This window comes from Ptychodera flava, unplaced genomic scaffold, assembly GCF_041260155.1.
Source record: "Ptychodera flava strain L36383 unplaced genomic scaffold, AS_Pfla_20210202 Scaffold_31__1_contigs__length_3010019_pilon, whole genome shotgun sequence".
Classification (NCBI taxonomy): Eukaryota; Metazoa; Hemichordata; class Enteropneusta; family Ptychoderidae; genus Ptychodera; species Ptychodera flava.
The window spans coordinates 1,470,208-1,487,047 of NW_027248353.1; the positions used below are offsets into that span (position 1 = coordinate 1,470,208).

The 16,840-nt window shown below is 38.0% G+C and overlaps 1 protein-coding gene across 1 annotated transcript in view; it reads left to right on the plus strand.

Moving 5' to 3' along the window:
- Positions 1 to 16,840, plus strand: part of LOC139127386 (large ribosomal subunit protein mL37-like) — a 37,105-nt gene that overhangs the window by 14,693 nt on the left and 5,572 nt on the right. Inside the window, 2 exon segments of the mRNA XM_070693301.1 lie at positions 8,692 to 8,864; positions 9,273 to 9,462. Coding sequence (XP_070549402.1) covers positions 8,746 to 8,864; positions 9,273 to 9,462 — 309 coding nt within the window. The 5' untranslated portion in view covers positions 8,692 to 8,745.

Genomic DNA, 16,840 nt, shown 5'->3' on the forward strand with positions numbered 1-16,840 from the left:
TGCATTTATTCGAGAGCTTACTGTTCTGGGGTTATGCCAACTTTTACAGGAATTTTGGCAGGATAAAATGCACAAAAGTATGAGCAGTGAACCCATCAGGGTAGGTAAAATGAAGTCTCCATGGCAACATACTGATAAAACTACAACCAGCAAGGAATGATGGGAAATCTACAACTTTGACACAACCTTTGAGGCTTGAAAATGAGTTAATATGGAGCATACAAAGTTTAAATGCACAACCTTGTTAAAACTTGATACAAGTGTGCAATACTAAACTTTCAACCAAGCTTTTAACAGTTTCATTTTAAGCTTGGCTGGCAAGCTTGCCAGACAAAGCTCCCACAAGCTTTGACTGAGTTTAAAGCCTTTTTTATCTCCAACCTTGGTTGCAAGATTGGACACGAACCTTGAGCCAAGTTTGCTCCAAACTGATATAAATCGTAAGGGATGTCATAGCTATGCACATCAATTTGTTTTGTGATGCGATCCAATATGGCCACTGTGCGACCATTTTGTTACGATTTTTTCATGTCCTGAACCATAACTCAGGCATGTGTCAAGCGAATTTGTTCAAAAGTATTTGTATCACAGACCTAATGAAGAGGACTCTATCCTCTCTGAGGACCTGTAATCAAAATACCCATTAACAAGTGGGGACTGTGTCATCAACGATGACTTTTTTTTGTCCGAGTACGATCACGATCGCGATCGAGTTCACATTGCATAAATTCCAATATGTCGGCGGCCATGTTGGCCGACGTGTTTATAACGTGTTGACATTGATCCTGGCGTCGCGTGTGGTTCCACTCTGACACGTTCTCTGAAAGATTTTACACCTGATTTTCGAGTGATTCTAGTCGTACTTAGTTCATGTCTTGTGATCATCTTTGTGGTATTTTTAAAATCAAGAATCGAACGACGATGTTCAGTGGCAGTGGTAGTTACGCGGGGAGGGGGGTCGGCTGGTTGAAATTGATCCCCGTGATGAAACATTATTCGCGGTGTTTGTCGTTCAAAAATGATATAAAACTCAATTACATTTGAATTGTGTAAAGCTTAAACTTATGAATTTTCCTCTTTGTTGGCAATTTTTGACAATTTTATTAGCAATATATGTATTAATGAAACTCCAACCAGACGAACCATTTCTTGCTTTCAATCTGAACTTGCTGTTACTGTTTGAATCTTCTATTTTAATTGCAATTGTACTATACTGTGCAGTGTGATGATTTATTTAAGTGTAATAAAGAGTTTCCATGATGTTCAAATTGCATACTTGTGTGTTACCATTGCATTTTGTTGTGAGTGTACATGAATGCCTGGGTGCATGTGCAAGCTTATATCCATATGCAAATATAAATTAATGATATGCAAATGATTATGCAAATTAGCCGCTACGCTTTTGCTTGATCCTGGGGAGAACACTGACTTCCCAATACACAAATCCCCAAGGAAATTGTGGACCATGGAACTTTTACAAGGCAATTTCTTGGCGACAATAAAAGAACCCAAATTACGTACATACTCTGACCATCTAGTAGCTGCAAAATTGTTGCTCTACGTTGCTCTACGGCGTTACGTACGACCTTCCACTACAGCTCTGCTGACTGTCATGGACAATATTCTCAATTTGTACCCCCTCACAAAAAACTACTTTTCTAACTACTTTCGGCTGAAATGAACTCAATTCTGATCTATGCCTACCCGAATGACTAAACCTCTCGCAAACTGCAAACAAATTTGCGGTCGTGACGTCCCAAACCGTAAGTTTTCCAGCGAAGCACAGTCAAGGGCCCACTGGGCAGCCAACATGTGTATCTTGTATGAACCACAGTCCCTCTGTGCATGAACGTATCTTATGGCGAGCTAATGGTTTGGGTTGTCACAAGAGCAAATATTTTCTGCAGGACTCTGCGAGCGGTTGAGTTATTCGGATAGGCATAGATCGGAATTGAGTTTATTTCAGCCAAAAGTAGTTAGAAACGTAATTTTTTGTATGCATTCCTCTGGTTTTGTCTATGGCAGTCAGCAGGGGGCTGTGATGGAAGGCTGTATAATGCCGTGAACATACAGCATCATATGCAAGGCTACCATCTTGCCAAGTGTCCACCATTGCAGTGATTCTGCTGCTCAAGTATATGCTTAGGACATATGTCCTAAATCGAGAAAAATCTTTAGGACAATCCCATAATCCTTTGTGGTCACTTGTTTACCTAATCGCACCGTTTGTGTCAGAGAATATTGTTTTTAACACACACATATACACCATAAAGGTACCAGCCTTGTTGGTAACCAACAAGGCTGGTATCTTTATTCAGAACGTACAATACACTTGGAAATCTGGAACACAAACAAATGAAACAATAAATTTGAATGTGAATACATCTCTGAGCTGTTTATCCCGTGAATTGTCAGAAAGATGAAATTTCAAGTCTCAAAGTGAGGTTCACAGACAAATTACGGTGAGGATATCACATAACTGTGGTATCTTCACTGTAATTTTGTTTCTGAAAATTACTTTAGAACTTTAAATTTTAACTGTCAGACAGGGTCATCTGCAACAGAAAAGCTTTTCCATAAGATGGCCCTGTCTTCACTCAAGACACTTGAGAGATCTATCTCAAATATTAGTGTTCCCTTAATTTAACTCTCATCACCATATCTTGATGGTTAACAGTTAAACGATTTCTGAGGGGTGTGGAGAATATGATTTTGTTCAATAAAACTTTTTGTGAAACAAATACTGACACTGTGTTGAATCTAGGATCAGAGAGTAGGGGCATTTTGGCCCATGGACTTCAATTTGGGGCTTTTTTCATTCATTAATGTCCATAAGATTAATTAATATTTATTTTTCTTACTGTTATTATTTATCTGGTATTATGATACTGTAATTAAGCAGTGTTTTAGCCAGGTTTTGCTAGCATGAGGACACAGTGACCCATAGTAGGTTTAAATGGGGACAAAGGACCCATAGTAGGTTTAAATGGGGACAAATTACATTTTTAAGGGACATAATATTTTTCAATAAAATAACACTGTACAGTGTCATTGTGTATCATCATCACCTGGTACTATATTTGATGTTAAATAGACTAGTCAGGTGAGTGCATTAAAGGTAAGTAATAGACCACTGGTGTTGTGTCAAATTGTACCAACATAAAACCTTCAGTATCATTTAGTTTACTGCATTCGCATAAACTGCAGGACTTCCCTAGATCACCAAAATGATTAGCCAACTCGTTAGCCAAATCAAAAATCTTGTAGCCACTTTGAACAACTTTTAGACAGTTTACGATTTCAAGTGTGGCAATAGCTTTGTTGGCATTCAGAAGTTCCAATTATACAAATCAAGATGTTTTGTATGTTGTTCATGATAATTTTTACAGTAAACAAATATTTGTTCAGTTTTTATTACATTGACTATCTGTGTTTTATGACATTAGAAGGATAGAAATATTTTTTCATTTCTGGTGGTAAACTTTTTCACCAGAAATAAAATTAGGTGGCAATTCTACAAGTCTGGTAGCAATGTGAAGTGTATATTACCACAGATACAGAATACTTCTTCAGCATTTATTCAGTATTCACAGTATGACAACTTATCATATATGTAAGCTAAAAGCTCCTCATGTGGCTAATTTATGCAGTCTTTAAAGTCATGTTGAAAATTTTGTGAGCCACACAAATAAAAATTTTAGATGAAGAAAGCATTTGGTAGCATAGTGGCAGTATAGATACAAGTATTGTGGTGTTTAAGGCCCTGGTGTTGTGTCATACGGTAGTTGTGATCAAGCAGGCTCAATAGCATCTTAAGCATAATATTTTTCTTGAGGACAAAAAGGGTCGGGCCCAAATTATGTAAGACAAGCAAGACACAATGATATCGTTCATTTAATTTCCCAATGTTTTTAAAAGTAATCATTGTATTAATGATTATGATAACATTTTAGCCCAGAAATATGTTCATTTGATATTTTGATATCATCAAGAACTGTCTGGTAATGTTCACTATTGCGTCATTAAACTGTTGGAATCTGCAAAATATTAAAATCATCCAGAATCACATCATTTCTTGTAGAAGTTATAGTGATTTGAAATAGGCCAATGGACAATTTTCATACCGGTAGTTCTACTTTTGAATTGTTGCTTTGATGTTAAGTTACCATGCAAAAATTGCAGTTCTCAAATGTGACGATTTGAAAATGGATATGCTTATTGCAACAACTGTTCACAATGTCTCTTTGCCATGACTCTTAATAAACTTTTGATTTAAAACTGACAGTCAAGCTAAATACCATTAAATTGGAAGGTACCAAGGACCTTTGAACATAAGATTGTACCTATTGGACCTCCATAGGTGGTTTCTTTGAACCATAATTGTGTACTTAAGGGGTCTTCATTCATGACATCACATGAGATGACCCAGATTTGACCTTTGAGAAAACCTCAGTTTTTCTCCTCTTCCCTTGTATTATGATTCTGTTTGTGAAAGTTTCCTTTGAAATTATGGTTTTTACTAACAAACTGAGTAGTTACAGGCCAAATTTTTATTCAAGCAAAGTAGGTAAAATTTGGACTCATAGATGACTCGGGACTCACAGAAGTGAGTCAGTGTATTCATGGACGTATCGAACAGCAACAATGTTTGCTTCACGTACCAGGGAATTTGTAACTTTGTAGAAAGGAGAGTAAACTGTTTCAATACATTGCAACTTTGTAGGAAGGAGGGTAAACTGTTTCAACATCTTACAACATTTTACTTTTAGCTGTAGTTTTCTGTTGAGGAGGCAGCCACTAAAATACAGCCGATGGGGATTGCAACTTTGTGCCTAAGGGCCTGGCCGATTGAAGTTGGTTTGTGACAATTTTTTCCCGGCCATTTGTCAGAAATTACAAAAAAACTTTAGGACATTTTGCAAAAAAACCGGCCATTTGCCGAAGGCCGGTGAGTAACTGAATCACTGCATTGTGAGATACCATGGCTAGGTAGAGCAGGCACTTTTTAAATACTATTATCATATACCCATGCCCATATTGCTACATCCTAGTGACGTTCAACGTAAAATATCAGCCGTGATATTTCACAGTAAACGTTGAGATATGCACGATGAACGTCATCAGTTTAGAGTTTTCCCGAACTACATTAGCAGTTTGTTGGTAAACAACGTAAACAACAAAATGGCTGCCGCTCCCCGCCTGCGAAGCGATGTCGCCGACGTAAAAACTTGAAGGGCTGCAAGGAACACGGGTATTTCTGGTTGCAAAATACGGAAATATCATGTTGAGTCTTGAAATGTTTTCCCATGGTATTTTTTTGGTCAAGTTCTAGCAAACATTCTGCCGTTCGCACGGCGCCTGCACTGTGCACGGTCTCCACCGAACAGGTAGTGAGCGCGTGGCGTGACAGCGATGTCGCGCGCGCAACGACTGTTGACATGGCAACTCTTAAGGTAAACTAACAAAATTGCGTCCCCTCTCTGCGCAAGCTCCATGCCGTACGACGATCAAAATCAGGATAGATTTAAAGCTGAGCAGTTTTTGATCGGATACAGTTGTAGTAGCATATTGCACCTTAAAATGTTCCTTCTGTGTGACGAGTTTTGTATCCCGGTGTCTTTCTTCTTGGGTTTCATTGAGATATGGACGACTTGCAGCGATGTCGCGCGTGATGTTGACATCTTCGTCGTATACTAAATGAATGAAGCCTGTTCACATAAACATTCTGATATTTATGCGCAAGGCGTAATAAAGTAAAGCCTCAAAATTAAAGATTTTTCGTTCTATTAGTAAAAATTCCCTAAAATTATGGGCATGGGTATATGATAAATCGGTTATTACCCAATATCGCCTGTTCCTTGTGTCGTATCAGCATGAGTGTCATTTGTGCTGCATCAGACACTCGACTTCGTCTCGTGTCTGACGCTGCACTAATGACATTCATGCTGATACGACACAGGAACAGGCGATATTGGGTAATAACCTCTAAGTATTCAGATATATGCTAAGATGATACTCCCAGCCTGTGAGGGTAGTGGGGACAAATTCATGTATGAATGAAGGAAAATCTTCTCTAATATGCATACGATCAAAATAGCCACCTTTTGATAAACCTGCCATTTGTTGTGATCTTTTGCCAGAAAAGTAAGCAAATGAAGCCCACAGGACTAATGACAAAAAAATGTTCGCATCTAACTGTTACTCGACCTCAAGTTTGATCTAGTGAGACAGATTATGTTTATGGCAATCAGTCCATGGTATAGACTGTAGAAGAAACACCAAAAATATAGAATAGACAAGGGATTATGAATACCGAGAGTCTTGTCCTTTCTGTGACCTACAGTATGTTGCTAAGCAATGTTGTGTAAACTACTGCATACATGTATATATCATAGAGACAAACCATTGTTTCAAATTGAAGACAGATGTGTTATACATGATGGCACAATGATCAAAAGAGACGTTCAAGTGTTCTTCACTTCTGCTTTTGTAGAAACACATTTTGCTTAATTTCACTGCATCAGGTAACTCTATTCGGTCACATAGGGGAAAGGAAAGGGTAACAAGTACCTATGTGGCACTGGTTAAGCCCACTAAGCTATGTTAACCACTCAAATACAAAAATATGATGTTTCTCGCTATTTTAGCTGTAAGAAATTCCTCATTTTCAGATTAATTCATTGCCAAGTTCAACTTTATCATCCACATGACTGTACTGTATGACTTGAACAATTTCTGTTTGTGTGATTACTCATGAGTATTCACAAATTTAAAAACAAATATGGCATCAATCTACATTGTACCCCATTGTTGACAAATTTAAGGTTCCAAGACAAGAAATTAACCATTTTAAACTAACAATTCTGTAGTGTTTAATAAGCTCAAAACCCCTGTAAATGTATATTTTCAGAAAGCCTAGATATAGGGGAACATTTTGGTACCATAGTGTCACCATTGTTTACATAACTATCACGTGACAGGTAATTTACATAACCTTTCAAAAATCGGTTTTCCCTATGTTTTGTTTCAATGCTTTGAGATATGTGGCTGAAATTCATGTGAGTGCAAGCTATCTAACAGGTCTTCAAAAGTGTGTCTCAGAATTTTTTTAAACCTCCTTAAACAGTTTTTATGCCAGAAAAACTTCCAGAGCAGTGAATTTTACCATAGTTGATTTCTTTAAAATTGTGCTCCAAAAAACTAAGCAAGGTATAAAAAATCTGAGACACACTTTGAAAGGGCATTGTGACAGCTTGCATTCCAGCAAGTTTGAGTCAGATATTTGAAGTACTGAGACAAAACATAGGGAAAACCGACTTTTGAAAGGTTATGGGATAGTTATGTAAACAATGGTGACACTGTGGTTACCAAAATGTTCCCATATATGTAGGCTTTCAGAAAATGTATACTTTACTGGTGTTCTGAGTTTATTAACCGTTAGAGGATTGTTAGATTAAAAAGGTCACATTTCTTGTCTTGGAACCTTAAAAGTCTGTAAGCAACACCTTGTCTAGGTATCGCCTCTTTTGCACGATTAAATTTGCATATTAAAACTAAACCACATTGACTCAATTCATAGTCCAGTCTTATTTTGGCTGCTAATTTGCCTTTGCATCAGATATTTTCCTAATTGTCTTATTCCTCGTCATCCCCACTGCTGATGAATAGAAAAATCCAGGGTCTGTTCTATTTTTGTGGAGTGCTGGTGGTTCTTCCTACCATGACATATCCTTTGGGGTATGTCTATATTCACTCATCACACAAACATCTTCAGATGAGCAATCGTTAATACTTAGACACAGGTCAAGTGTATTTCAGGTGCCCATTTCGTCAATGCAGTATGGTGTTTAGAATCCTAAAATATAACTACAGATAGTATTTTTAAAGAAGCTATCAAGTATCTTCACAATTTTCAAAAAAAAATTTTAGCTGGCATGAAGACCTCCTGGAGTTTACATTGTCTTTGTATATATTCACACAAAACTGGCAGTTCAGTTACACCAAATGTAGCTGTACAGCCATGTAGGTGCTTCCTGTGTCAATTACCCCGGTTGAAGTCTGTGTAGCTCTGCAGATAGAGCTTTACCTTCCCTGAAGTTCAGGGCTTGCTCAAGGGTCTGAGAATTTAAAAGGTTGTGGAAATTTTAGAAAATGAAGTTTTGACTTTTGCCAGCAAGTAGGTGTTTGTGAAACTGTGTGAAGACATCATTGTCATACACCAGTGTTAAGTGGCATACCGTATTTATTGTACATTGAACTGTGTCAAGCCATGTCAAGCCAAGCCAAACAGATGCTGATACAAGAGTGAAAGTCCAGCCTTGTCACAGGCCTGTGTACACAGTAATGTCTTTGCAGCACTGTATACTTACTGTACTTGTACTGTATCAGCACTCTACAGCCCTGTGCTGTGTTGGCAGACACAGACGTGTGACTCAAATTTTTGACGGGAAACACACTGTCTGTTACAGGAGTGGACATGTTTTTGCTGTGTATTTGAAAATTTAACAAGCATGGCACTCTTTACACCATGCGGATAGTGAACTTTATTACCATTGCATGCTATTTACACTACAGAAGTGATTTACTGTTTTACACTTTACATGAATAATGTGAGAGTACTGTGTGTTCAATGTAACATTTACTGTGTATAGATACCCTCTAGAAATATGGTAGTGTTTATCATTGTTGCAGGACCAAAGATTTACAAAGAAAAGGTAAAAAATAGAAAGCTGTCACAGACTTGGAATGCTGTTGAGGATACCAGAAATCCGCAGGATACAGCTACGTCACTATAAACCTGCAAAACTAGAAGAAATTAAAACACGGAGGAAACGCAATCCAAGTGTTTCAGTTCTCAATGCAAGGTAAGTACCGGTATGTAACATTGTGCAGTGAATTCTCTTGTAGTAAATGTGTATTCTTTTGAAAAAATTCTCTGATCAAATTTTAGAGACCTCAAATGAAACAGCTGTGCTGTGAAGGGGAGACTGCCTCTTTGAAGGTCAATGGCCTTGAAAACAGTGCAATCAGTGGTCATACCGGGTACTGTCATTTCTTTTGTTGTGTACATGCACGAATGTATTCATTACATTCATTGAAGCACACTAACATTGATGGAAAGTGCAGAAGGGGTAGATCTCTTACGAAAGGCAAGCTTCATAATAAATTGACTGACAGATTGTGAACGTATCCTACAACAGAGCTGCCAGTTTACAAATGTAGGTCCCGATATCATTCAAACTGTCACACCTGATTATGAATTTTCCCTTCAGGATTATAGGAGTTGAGCAAAAACATGAGCCAGTGGAGGTCCATGATTTTAGGAAGAAGGTGAAAAAGCCGATAGAGGAGCATGTCTTGTACAAAGAAGAGGCATGTTACTTCTTCCAGCAGAGAACCAGACTACTGGAGGGTGTCAAGCAAGCATTGTATCTATCCAAGTCTAAAATGATGGCAGAAGAGGTAGGAATAACATCAGACACTGGTGGGTTAGAGATTGTCATTAAAAAATGGACATTACAGACTTTACAAAGTCCTTTATCAGTCCCCGCGGGACGCAGTCTGGCGGGGACTTATAGATTGGGTCCCGTCCATCTGTCCGTCCATCCATCTGTCAGCAGCCGTTTCTCTGTCACCCCAGTGCCGATTTATTTCAAAATGTGTGCAAGGATAAAGTACTGTGGCATACAAATGTATGTCAATTATTTTGCGATACAATCCAATACGGCCACCAGACGGCCATTTTGTTGCAAATTTTTCATGCATTTGAACCATAACTCAATCATCTTGGAAACCAGTTTCATTCAATGTTGGTACACAGGTAAAGTACAATCATGGCATATGTATGCACGTCAATTTATCTTCTGATACGATCCAATATGGCCCCCAGGCGGCCATTTTGAATCATAACTCAACTATCCCTAAACTGATTTCACTCAGTGTTGGTACACATACCGGTATTAAGTACTGTACTATGGCATATATATGCATGCCAATTTATTTTGCGATACGATCCAAAATGGCTGCCAGGTAGCCATTTTGTTGTGATTTTTTCATGTTTTGAACCATAACTCAACTATCCCTTAACAGATTTCTTTCAAACTTGGCACACAGACATTGTATTGTAGTGTGCATGTCAATTAATGGTGCGATGCGATCCAGTTTATAAATGCAACTATTGATCTTGCCATGGAAAACACCAACAGCCATAACTTTACTCTCCCAAGTACACAAACATGACCCCCCCCCCCACAAACAACTGTCATGTTATTTCCCAACATTTAACGCTGCATATGCTCATGAGGGGTCACCCCTTGTAAACATAACCAAGGCCGCCACACTAAGTTACGGGTTGACTACAATGGTTGCATATTGCCACCTGTTAAAGCGGCGGCCGGTCTGTCCCAAGCAGTCTCACTTACCAAAGGTAACACACAATAACAGGTCAATTAATCTGAGTTAAATATCTGCTGAATACACGCTGTATTTAGATCACATTTGATCATGATTTTCTTGAATTGGGATCGGCTACTGTTATCGCTCGAGTGTACTTGAGAACACTCACCCATACATGTGTTACAGTAATACGCCAACACACTATCAAATGACCGGGCTCTAGTCACGACATCGCTGGCAAAGAGGAGACCTTTATTTCCAAAGGCCAAACAGGAGTCCAGTCAACAATTAAGCAAGTGACCGAAATCTACTGTACGTAGCTTGCAGAGCAATGCCCCCTGCAGCAGCTGCAAGGAGAATGTGTTTAGTGGTCTATGTGAACGTCGATGTCGAGAGAGTGGGTATATGGCGCTCCCCGTTCGGCTGTGGAGAATACGACTCCACTACAAAGTTTGCCCCCATGGTGTGGTGCAACCGATAATTCCGAGTACAGTTATCAAGTCAAGCGGAGGACCTGTGATTGGTCTTTTTGTGGTGTTATCTCATTTGAATGAGGATACAGACCCGCCCAACACTCAGGAGGTAAAGTTTGCGTAGCAGCGGTAGGTCTACACTGGGCCGTTCGATCGCTGTCATGACCGTTGTACTCACAGCATCTCTCAACACGTCCCTATGCGTAGCCATGCAATTTTCGTGCCAAATGCCGTCAAAACCCGCTCGTTTTGTGTATTTTTTCCTGTTATTTGACTATTTCTTGCCACGCATTGCTAGAAGAAGTTAGCAACTGTGATCAACAGTGGGTCATGAGTCAAGTCTGCCGCGGGGCCGGTACATTGTGGGACCGGTTCTCTTGTATCCGTGTACGTCAACATGGTGACCGTTCTCCCTTATCGATGCAACGGCGTCTCCTGTCTCCTGCTCTTGCTTGCCGATCATTGTGTGTAATTTTTGTGTGAGGCATTCCACTTGTTGCTGGCCTAAATATATAAACAATGTTGATCATTTTATTGATGTTTTATTGCTGTACTCTACATAGCATTGTGTACAACCAACGTGACTGTGCGTGATCAAACCCCATTTGTTCACTCTAACTTAGTGCAGTAGCTAATATACGGTATACTCAGCGATATAATAGTGTATTGATAATGTATTGTCTCAATGTTCGTAACCTTACACGAGTTTATAAATAGAATTACGCCACTGAAGTTCGTTTCCGAAGTTAATATTGTACTGTCGCATGATCTTGAGTCTTAGAGAGGCATTTACAAATTGAGGGGTCGCTTCCATCTCACTCCTATTGAAGTTGAGAAGGCTTACATTTACAAGAATTTATGTTTATCAACAAAAAATGTGCGCACGCGCAGTGTGACGACCACCGCCCTTTAACAATTGCCTTAAACAATTGCTTTTCTGAAAGAAACTGTACGCCCCTTTCATAATCAAGAATGGAAACTAGGGGCCACTGTGCAATGTTTATGATTAGAAAACTATGTTGATCTTGAAAATGGCAGTTGCACACTGCATTGACTCTGTGAGGAGAATTGTACTTTCAATGTCACAAGACAAATATGGACTAAAGAAATAAATATGATTCCAAAAACGTTAATATTAGATGAGAAAAATACTGCTAAAATAATTGTCCATAAAATAACCAGAGGATTATTCGTCCTAAAAAACAATGGCCCTCCTGCTTTGAGAAGTGAACTGGTTAATTAAAGTCATCAGATTTTCCAAACGTTAAATCTGTAGGATTCTAGGTTTCAAAATCTCATGGATTTGCCCTGCAGAACATTTTCTTTAGACCATCTAGAATGAATCACTTTCTTCAAACTCTCCCACAAAATGTAGGCTCTGAAGTTTTCAATGATTCATACACTGTAGGCCATGTAAAGAGACCTTATCTGTCTTTTGGAAAGAGCTGTTGAGTATACTGTTAAAAATGAGAAGTTCTTAATTGCCTTGTCAAAACCTTGCTGTACAGATGTATGCTAGTGATCTGTTTATGAATGTGTCCCTCATTGAGTCTTCAATGATGAAAGAATGTCAGATAACTCAACAATCACCCTGTCTTGACGATTTGTCCATTATCTGTCAATCTTGAACCCATCTGTAAATGTTTATTCTTTATCATTTTTGGACACCGTGGTGCTAAGCACCAAAGGTGTCCTTTGTCGCCACAATGTCTGTGTGTGTGTCCGTCTGTCCGTCTGTCCGTCCGTCCGTCCGTCCGTAGACAGATTTTGTTCCACTCATAACTTAAGAACCCTAAGTTCCAATGTCATGCAATTTGGTATTTGGTATGATCATGATGAGACTTAGATCTGATTAGATTTTGGTGGGTGTGGCTTATTAATTAATTGCTCATTTGCATATTTTATGATCTAGTGGTCAGAACCAGTAAGGCCTTTCACGATGCTGAAGTTAGACACGGTTTCGGATTCAGTTTCGGATTCGGTTTCGGATTCGAGAGACTGAAAGAAATTTTATATTTTCAGCCAATTGTTACACTGTGGAATACTGGATTTTCCTTACTTTCCCTGGACCTTTTTTCAGCTAAAATAATATCTAATCACACTAGACAAAGTGAAAATAAGATCACAATGCATATATTTCATGGCATAAATTGTGTGCATATATTCACAAGTAAAATGGTTAAAAAATAGAAATTACAGAAAGCTTCATAGGACTCTAATTTAAAATTTAAAGGAAGTGTCGAGCAAGGAAAACAATATTTACAAAAACATACTTTAATCATTTTATATGTCACAATGTGTGTCACATGGTTTAATGTTAATATGTTGTATTAATTTGATGTTTTGATTGATGTTGTTTTACATAAATTGCATTTTGAATGTACCATACTAAACTCTCGGACTAAACTATCAGTTAATATGTTGCGTAATAAAGATAGCATTGAATGCATTTCTTTGAATTGTGCGTAGTACTGTTAGCTTGAATAGTCTGAACTGCATAATGCCCATAATTGAGATCGACAGCTCATAAGTTGTAACTTTTGACTGATTTTTCAGCAGTTTTGTCTTGTGTAGTCATGCATTACAGTTCCTAAAGTGTTTTGATTTTTTAAACTTTATAAATTATGATTATATATGAAACATTTATGTCATGAAATACATGCTACATTTATGTGATAAAATACATGCTATTTGTGCAGTCATTTCATCTAGTTAAAATATCTCCTTGTGTATCAGTAGTTATTATATTCTTCAAAAAAATAATAACATAAGCTTGAAATATAATAATCGCAAACATACCATTCCATAATCCAATGACAGTAGGTCGGAATTCGCAAGACAATAGTTGTAAACATAGACACAAAACAGCACAGAACAGACAGTAAATAGACGGTACACAAACAAAGTCATATTCATGAAAGAAAGATATATGGACCTCTGGCCAGAAGACCAAGAAGTGATGTCAGGTGTTTCGAAAATGGTAAGCGCATCCTGCCCCACATGTGGCACCCGCCATATATCAATCTATAAGTCAGATAGGTAGTGGTCACTAACTAAGGCCCAATGTCACCGATGCCATCAGTGATCATTTGATGAAGAGAGATATTGTATTTATCTACCAGCTTGCGATACCTGCCAAAAAAGCATTTGAATGTAGAGACAAGTCTTGCTCTGGTGTAACCTTGATTTAATAGTTTGTAAGAGAGATGGCCATGTCTCTTTACAAAATCACCATATGAACTGCATGCTCTAGCATATCGAATAAGCTGGGAAATGTATACCCCATAAGCTGGTGAGAGTGGAATATTACTTATGAGGTGTGGAAAATTGATGATACTAAAGTTAAAATCATCTCTCTTGTCATATAGCCTAGTAGAAAGGTGACCATTAGAGTCAAATTCAAGTAAAATGTCCAGATATGAAGCAGAAAAGGCCATTTCTGTAGTTTCTTTAATCTCCAATGCTGGAGGATAAATCATATAAAACTATTCTCAGTTATTCGAATCCGAAACCGAATCCGAAACTGAGTCCAACTTCAGCATCGTTGATATTTCAACCTCGTGCCATACTTTCTGTGTGTCGCTACGAGATTCAGTTCCTGCTACGTCTATCTACAGTCACACCAGTGGAGCCAGTACGACATTCGGTAAGAGGTTTATTTTTGTATCCGTATTTAGAGCATGTGTTAACTTTGCGTGTACCGATAATAACTGTTAGTGAATGAGAGGTGAGATTGTGAGAAGCTGTGTGCGGAAAGAAACGGCCTAGAAGGTTATCCAAAGCACGTCACTAATAAGTCGTGTTAAAACTGATAAGTCGTGTTAAAACGTGTGGCAACATCTCACCACACATCGAGTATACAGTATGGGCCCTAATTATGGTCTAGTTTAAAAAGAGTATCTAAATTTACGAGCGATCGACTGTAATAGTGTTTTCAATATTCACGGAGTTCATTCGAAAAATGTTAGTCGCGTGATGACGACGCCATATTGTTTTACAATTGGGGCTTGGGCGTGCATTAAAAACAACCGTTCCCCTGATTTCTACCACACTTCGATTGAAATGATTCTTATAGTGGAAACTGAAAGTTCAACCCCGATTTGCGAGAATTTTTGGTTGTTTTTGGGCATCGTAACTTTTGTGGAGTACGAGTCGGGGGCCCCTGTAAGGTGTGCCGTCACGGACATAGCGGAGTAAGCGAAATGTGGTGTTTACATCATGGTTCAAACTAGGATATATTTTCATTTTAATATACCGAGTCTGAAAACAAATGACCCTCCTGGTTTCACTTTAGTAAATTACTATATCTTGTATTTTCACTGATATCGTGAAACTTGCCAAAATGTGAATCGTTGCTATGATTGGCGGAAGCGTTTTCATGCCCTTCGGCATGTCGATAGGGGCCATGAGGTAAATTTTCTCAGTAAACGCAATATCAAGAGAAATACGAGCGTGCGGAAGTGGGGCAAAGAATATGTAAAGACATTTAACACTTCTAAATAAACAACAATTATCAAACGTTTATAACCCATGTGTTGCAAAATGTAACTGGCGCATTTTTCTTTCCGACCATTGTACAGCGGTGCACGGACAGTGGGCTATCGCCACCGGAAATATTCACAATATAGCAAGGCATTTCTGTGTTCAAGATATGACGGTCGATGAATTTCATTCGGTTGTAAAACGAATTTTAAAATTACCCCTCTGTGTCATAGTGTGGCGTTCAAATTATGGCTAAACATTTCAGTTTAAAATGTTGAAAAATGAAGTGCAGTCCACAGTTTGTTTCAACACATGCATATTTATTACTGGTATGTTATTTCATTTCAATAATTTAGCCCATCTTTAGTGTGTATTTTTTTATTTCTTTAGTCCATATTTGTTTAGCAGTGTTCTAAAATTTTTGAACAATTTGCAAATTATTCTGATGATATTTCAGATGCATATATTTGTGGTGATGATAACATAGTTGGTACTTTGTACAAAGATTGTGAATTTTGTGCAGTCCAGCTGCAATTGAACATCAACTGATAATGGTGTATTAGTTTCCTATTGGATTTATCTGTCAGAATTGCACAAATCTGTGCTGAATTAGAATAATGACGCTGATCAAGAATCGCATCTGATTTCAGTTTTACAGTGGCTATTGGGAGAATGTTGTTCGCAGAGGAAATGCATAATGTGCATTGAATGTAAAATCAAAATATTTAATATGAAATTTAAATCATTTTAGTGAATCATAGCTAGACAACCTATCTCTGACATATTTTTCTTTCTTTTGCAGTACTGGTATTCACTGTGTCTTTACTGCAGCTGCTAATTAAAAAAAGAGCCAAAATAAATCAGAATACACACACTTAATACACAGACATTTGACAACAACATCCAACAGTGACATTGACAATACATACTAACAAGCAGAGCTTGTTAGTTCTAGAATATACAGAATATTATCTCACATAGTGAGTGTCTGAATATTATTCTGAATTGTATTCCAAAGCACATTCTGAAAGTACTCTTCTGAAATATCCAATAACAGTATCTTCTGAATACTTTCTAGAAATACTGAGCTTTTCATAGTGCACCTATGCACGTATTTTGAACTATCATTGATAGCGAAGGCAGTGACAATAAACATTTAATATTTACGTGCATTATATATTTAATTGAACTTGACATTTTAGAAGTACACTGACAAATATGAAAACAAAAAAGAAAGTCAAAAAGCATCAAACCTTGCAAAGAAATTATACATGGAGAGCCGAAGGTCTTCCCAAAAAGCCAATATGAGATTGTCTCAATCAGAGGTGATGGCAATTGTCTATATCGCGCTATAAGTTATGGGATCTACAATACTGAAGATTACCACATACAAATCAGACTTGGTGTTATTGATTATTTAACTACACATTGGGATGATTATGAAGATGTAATCAAAGTTGAATATGCAAGGTGGCATATCCAAACGAAAG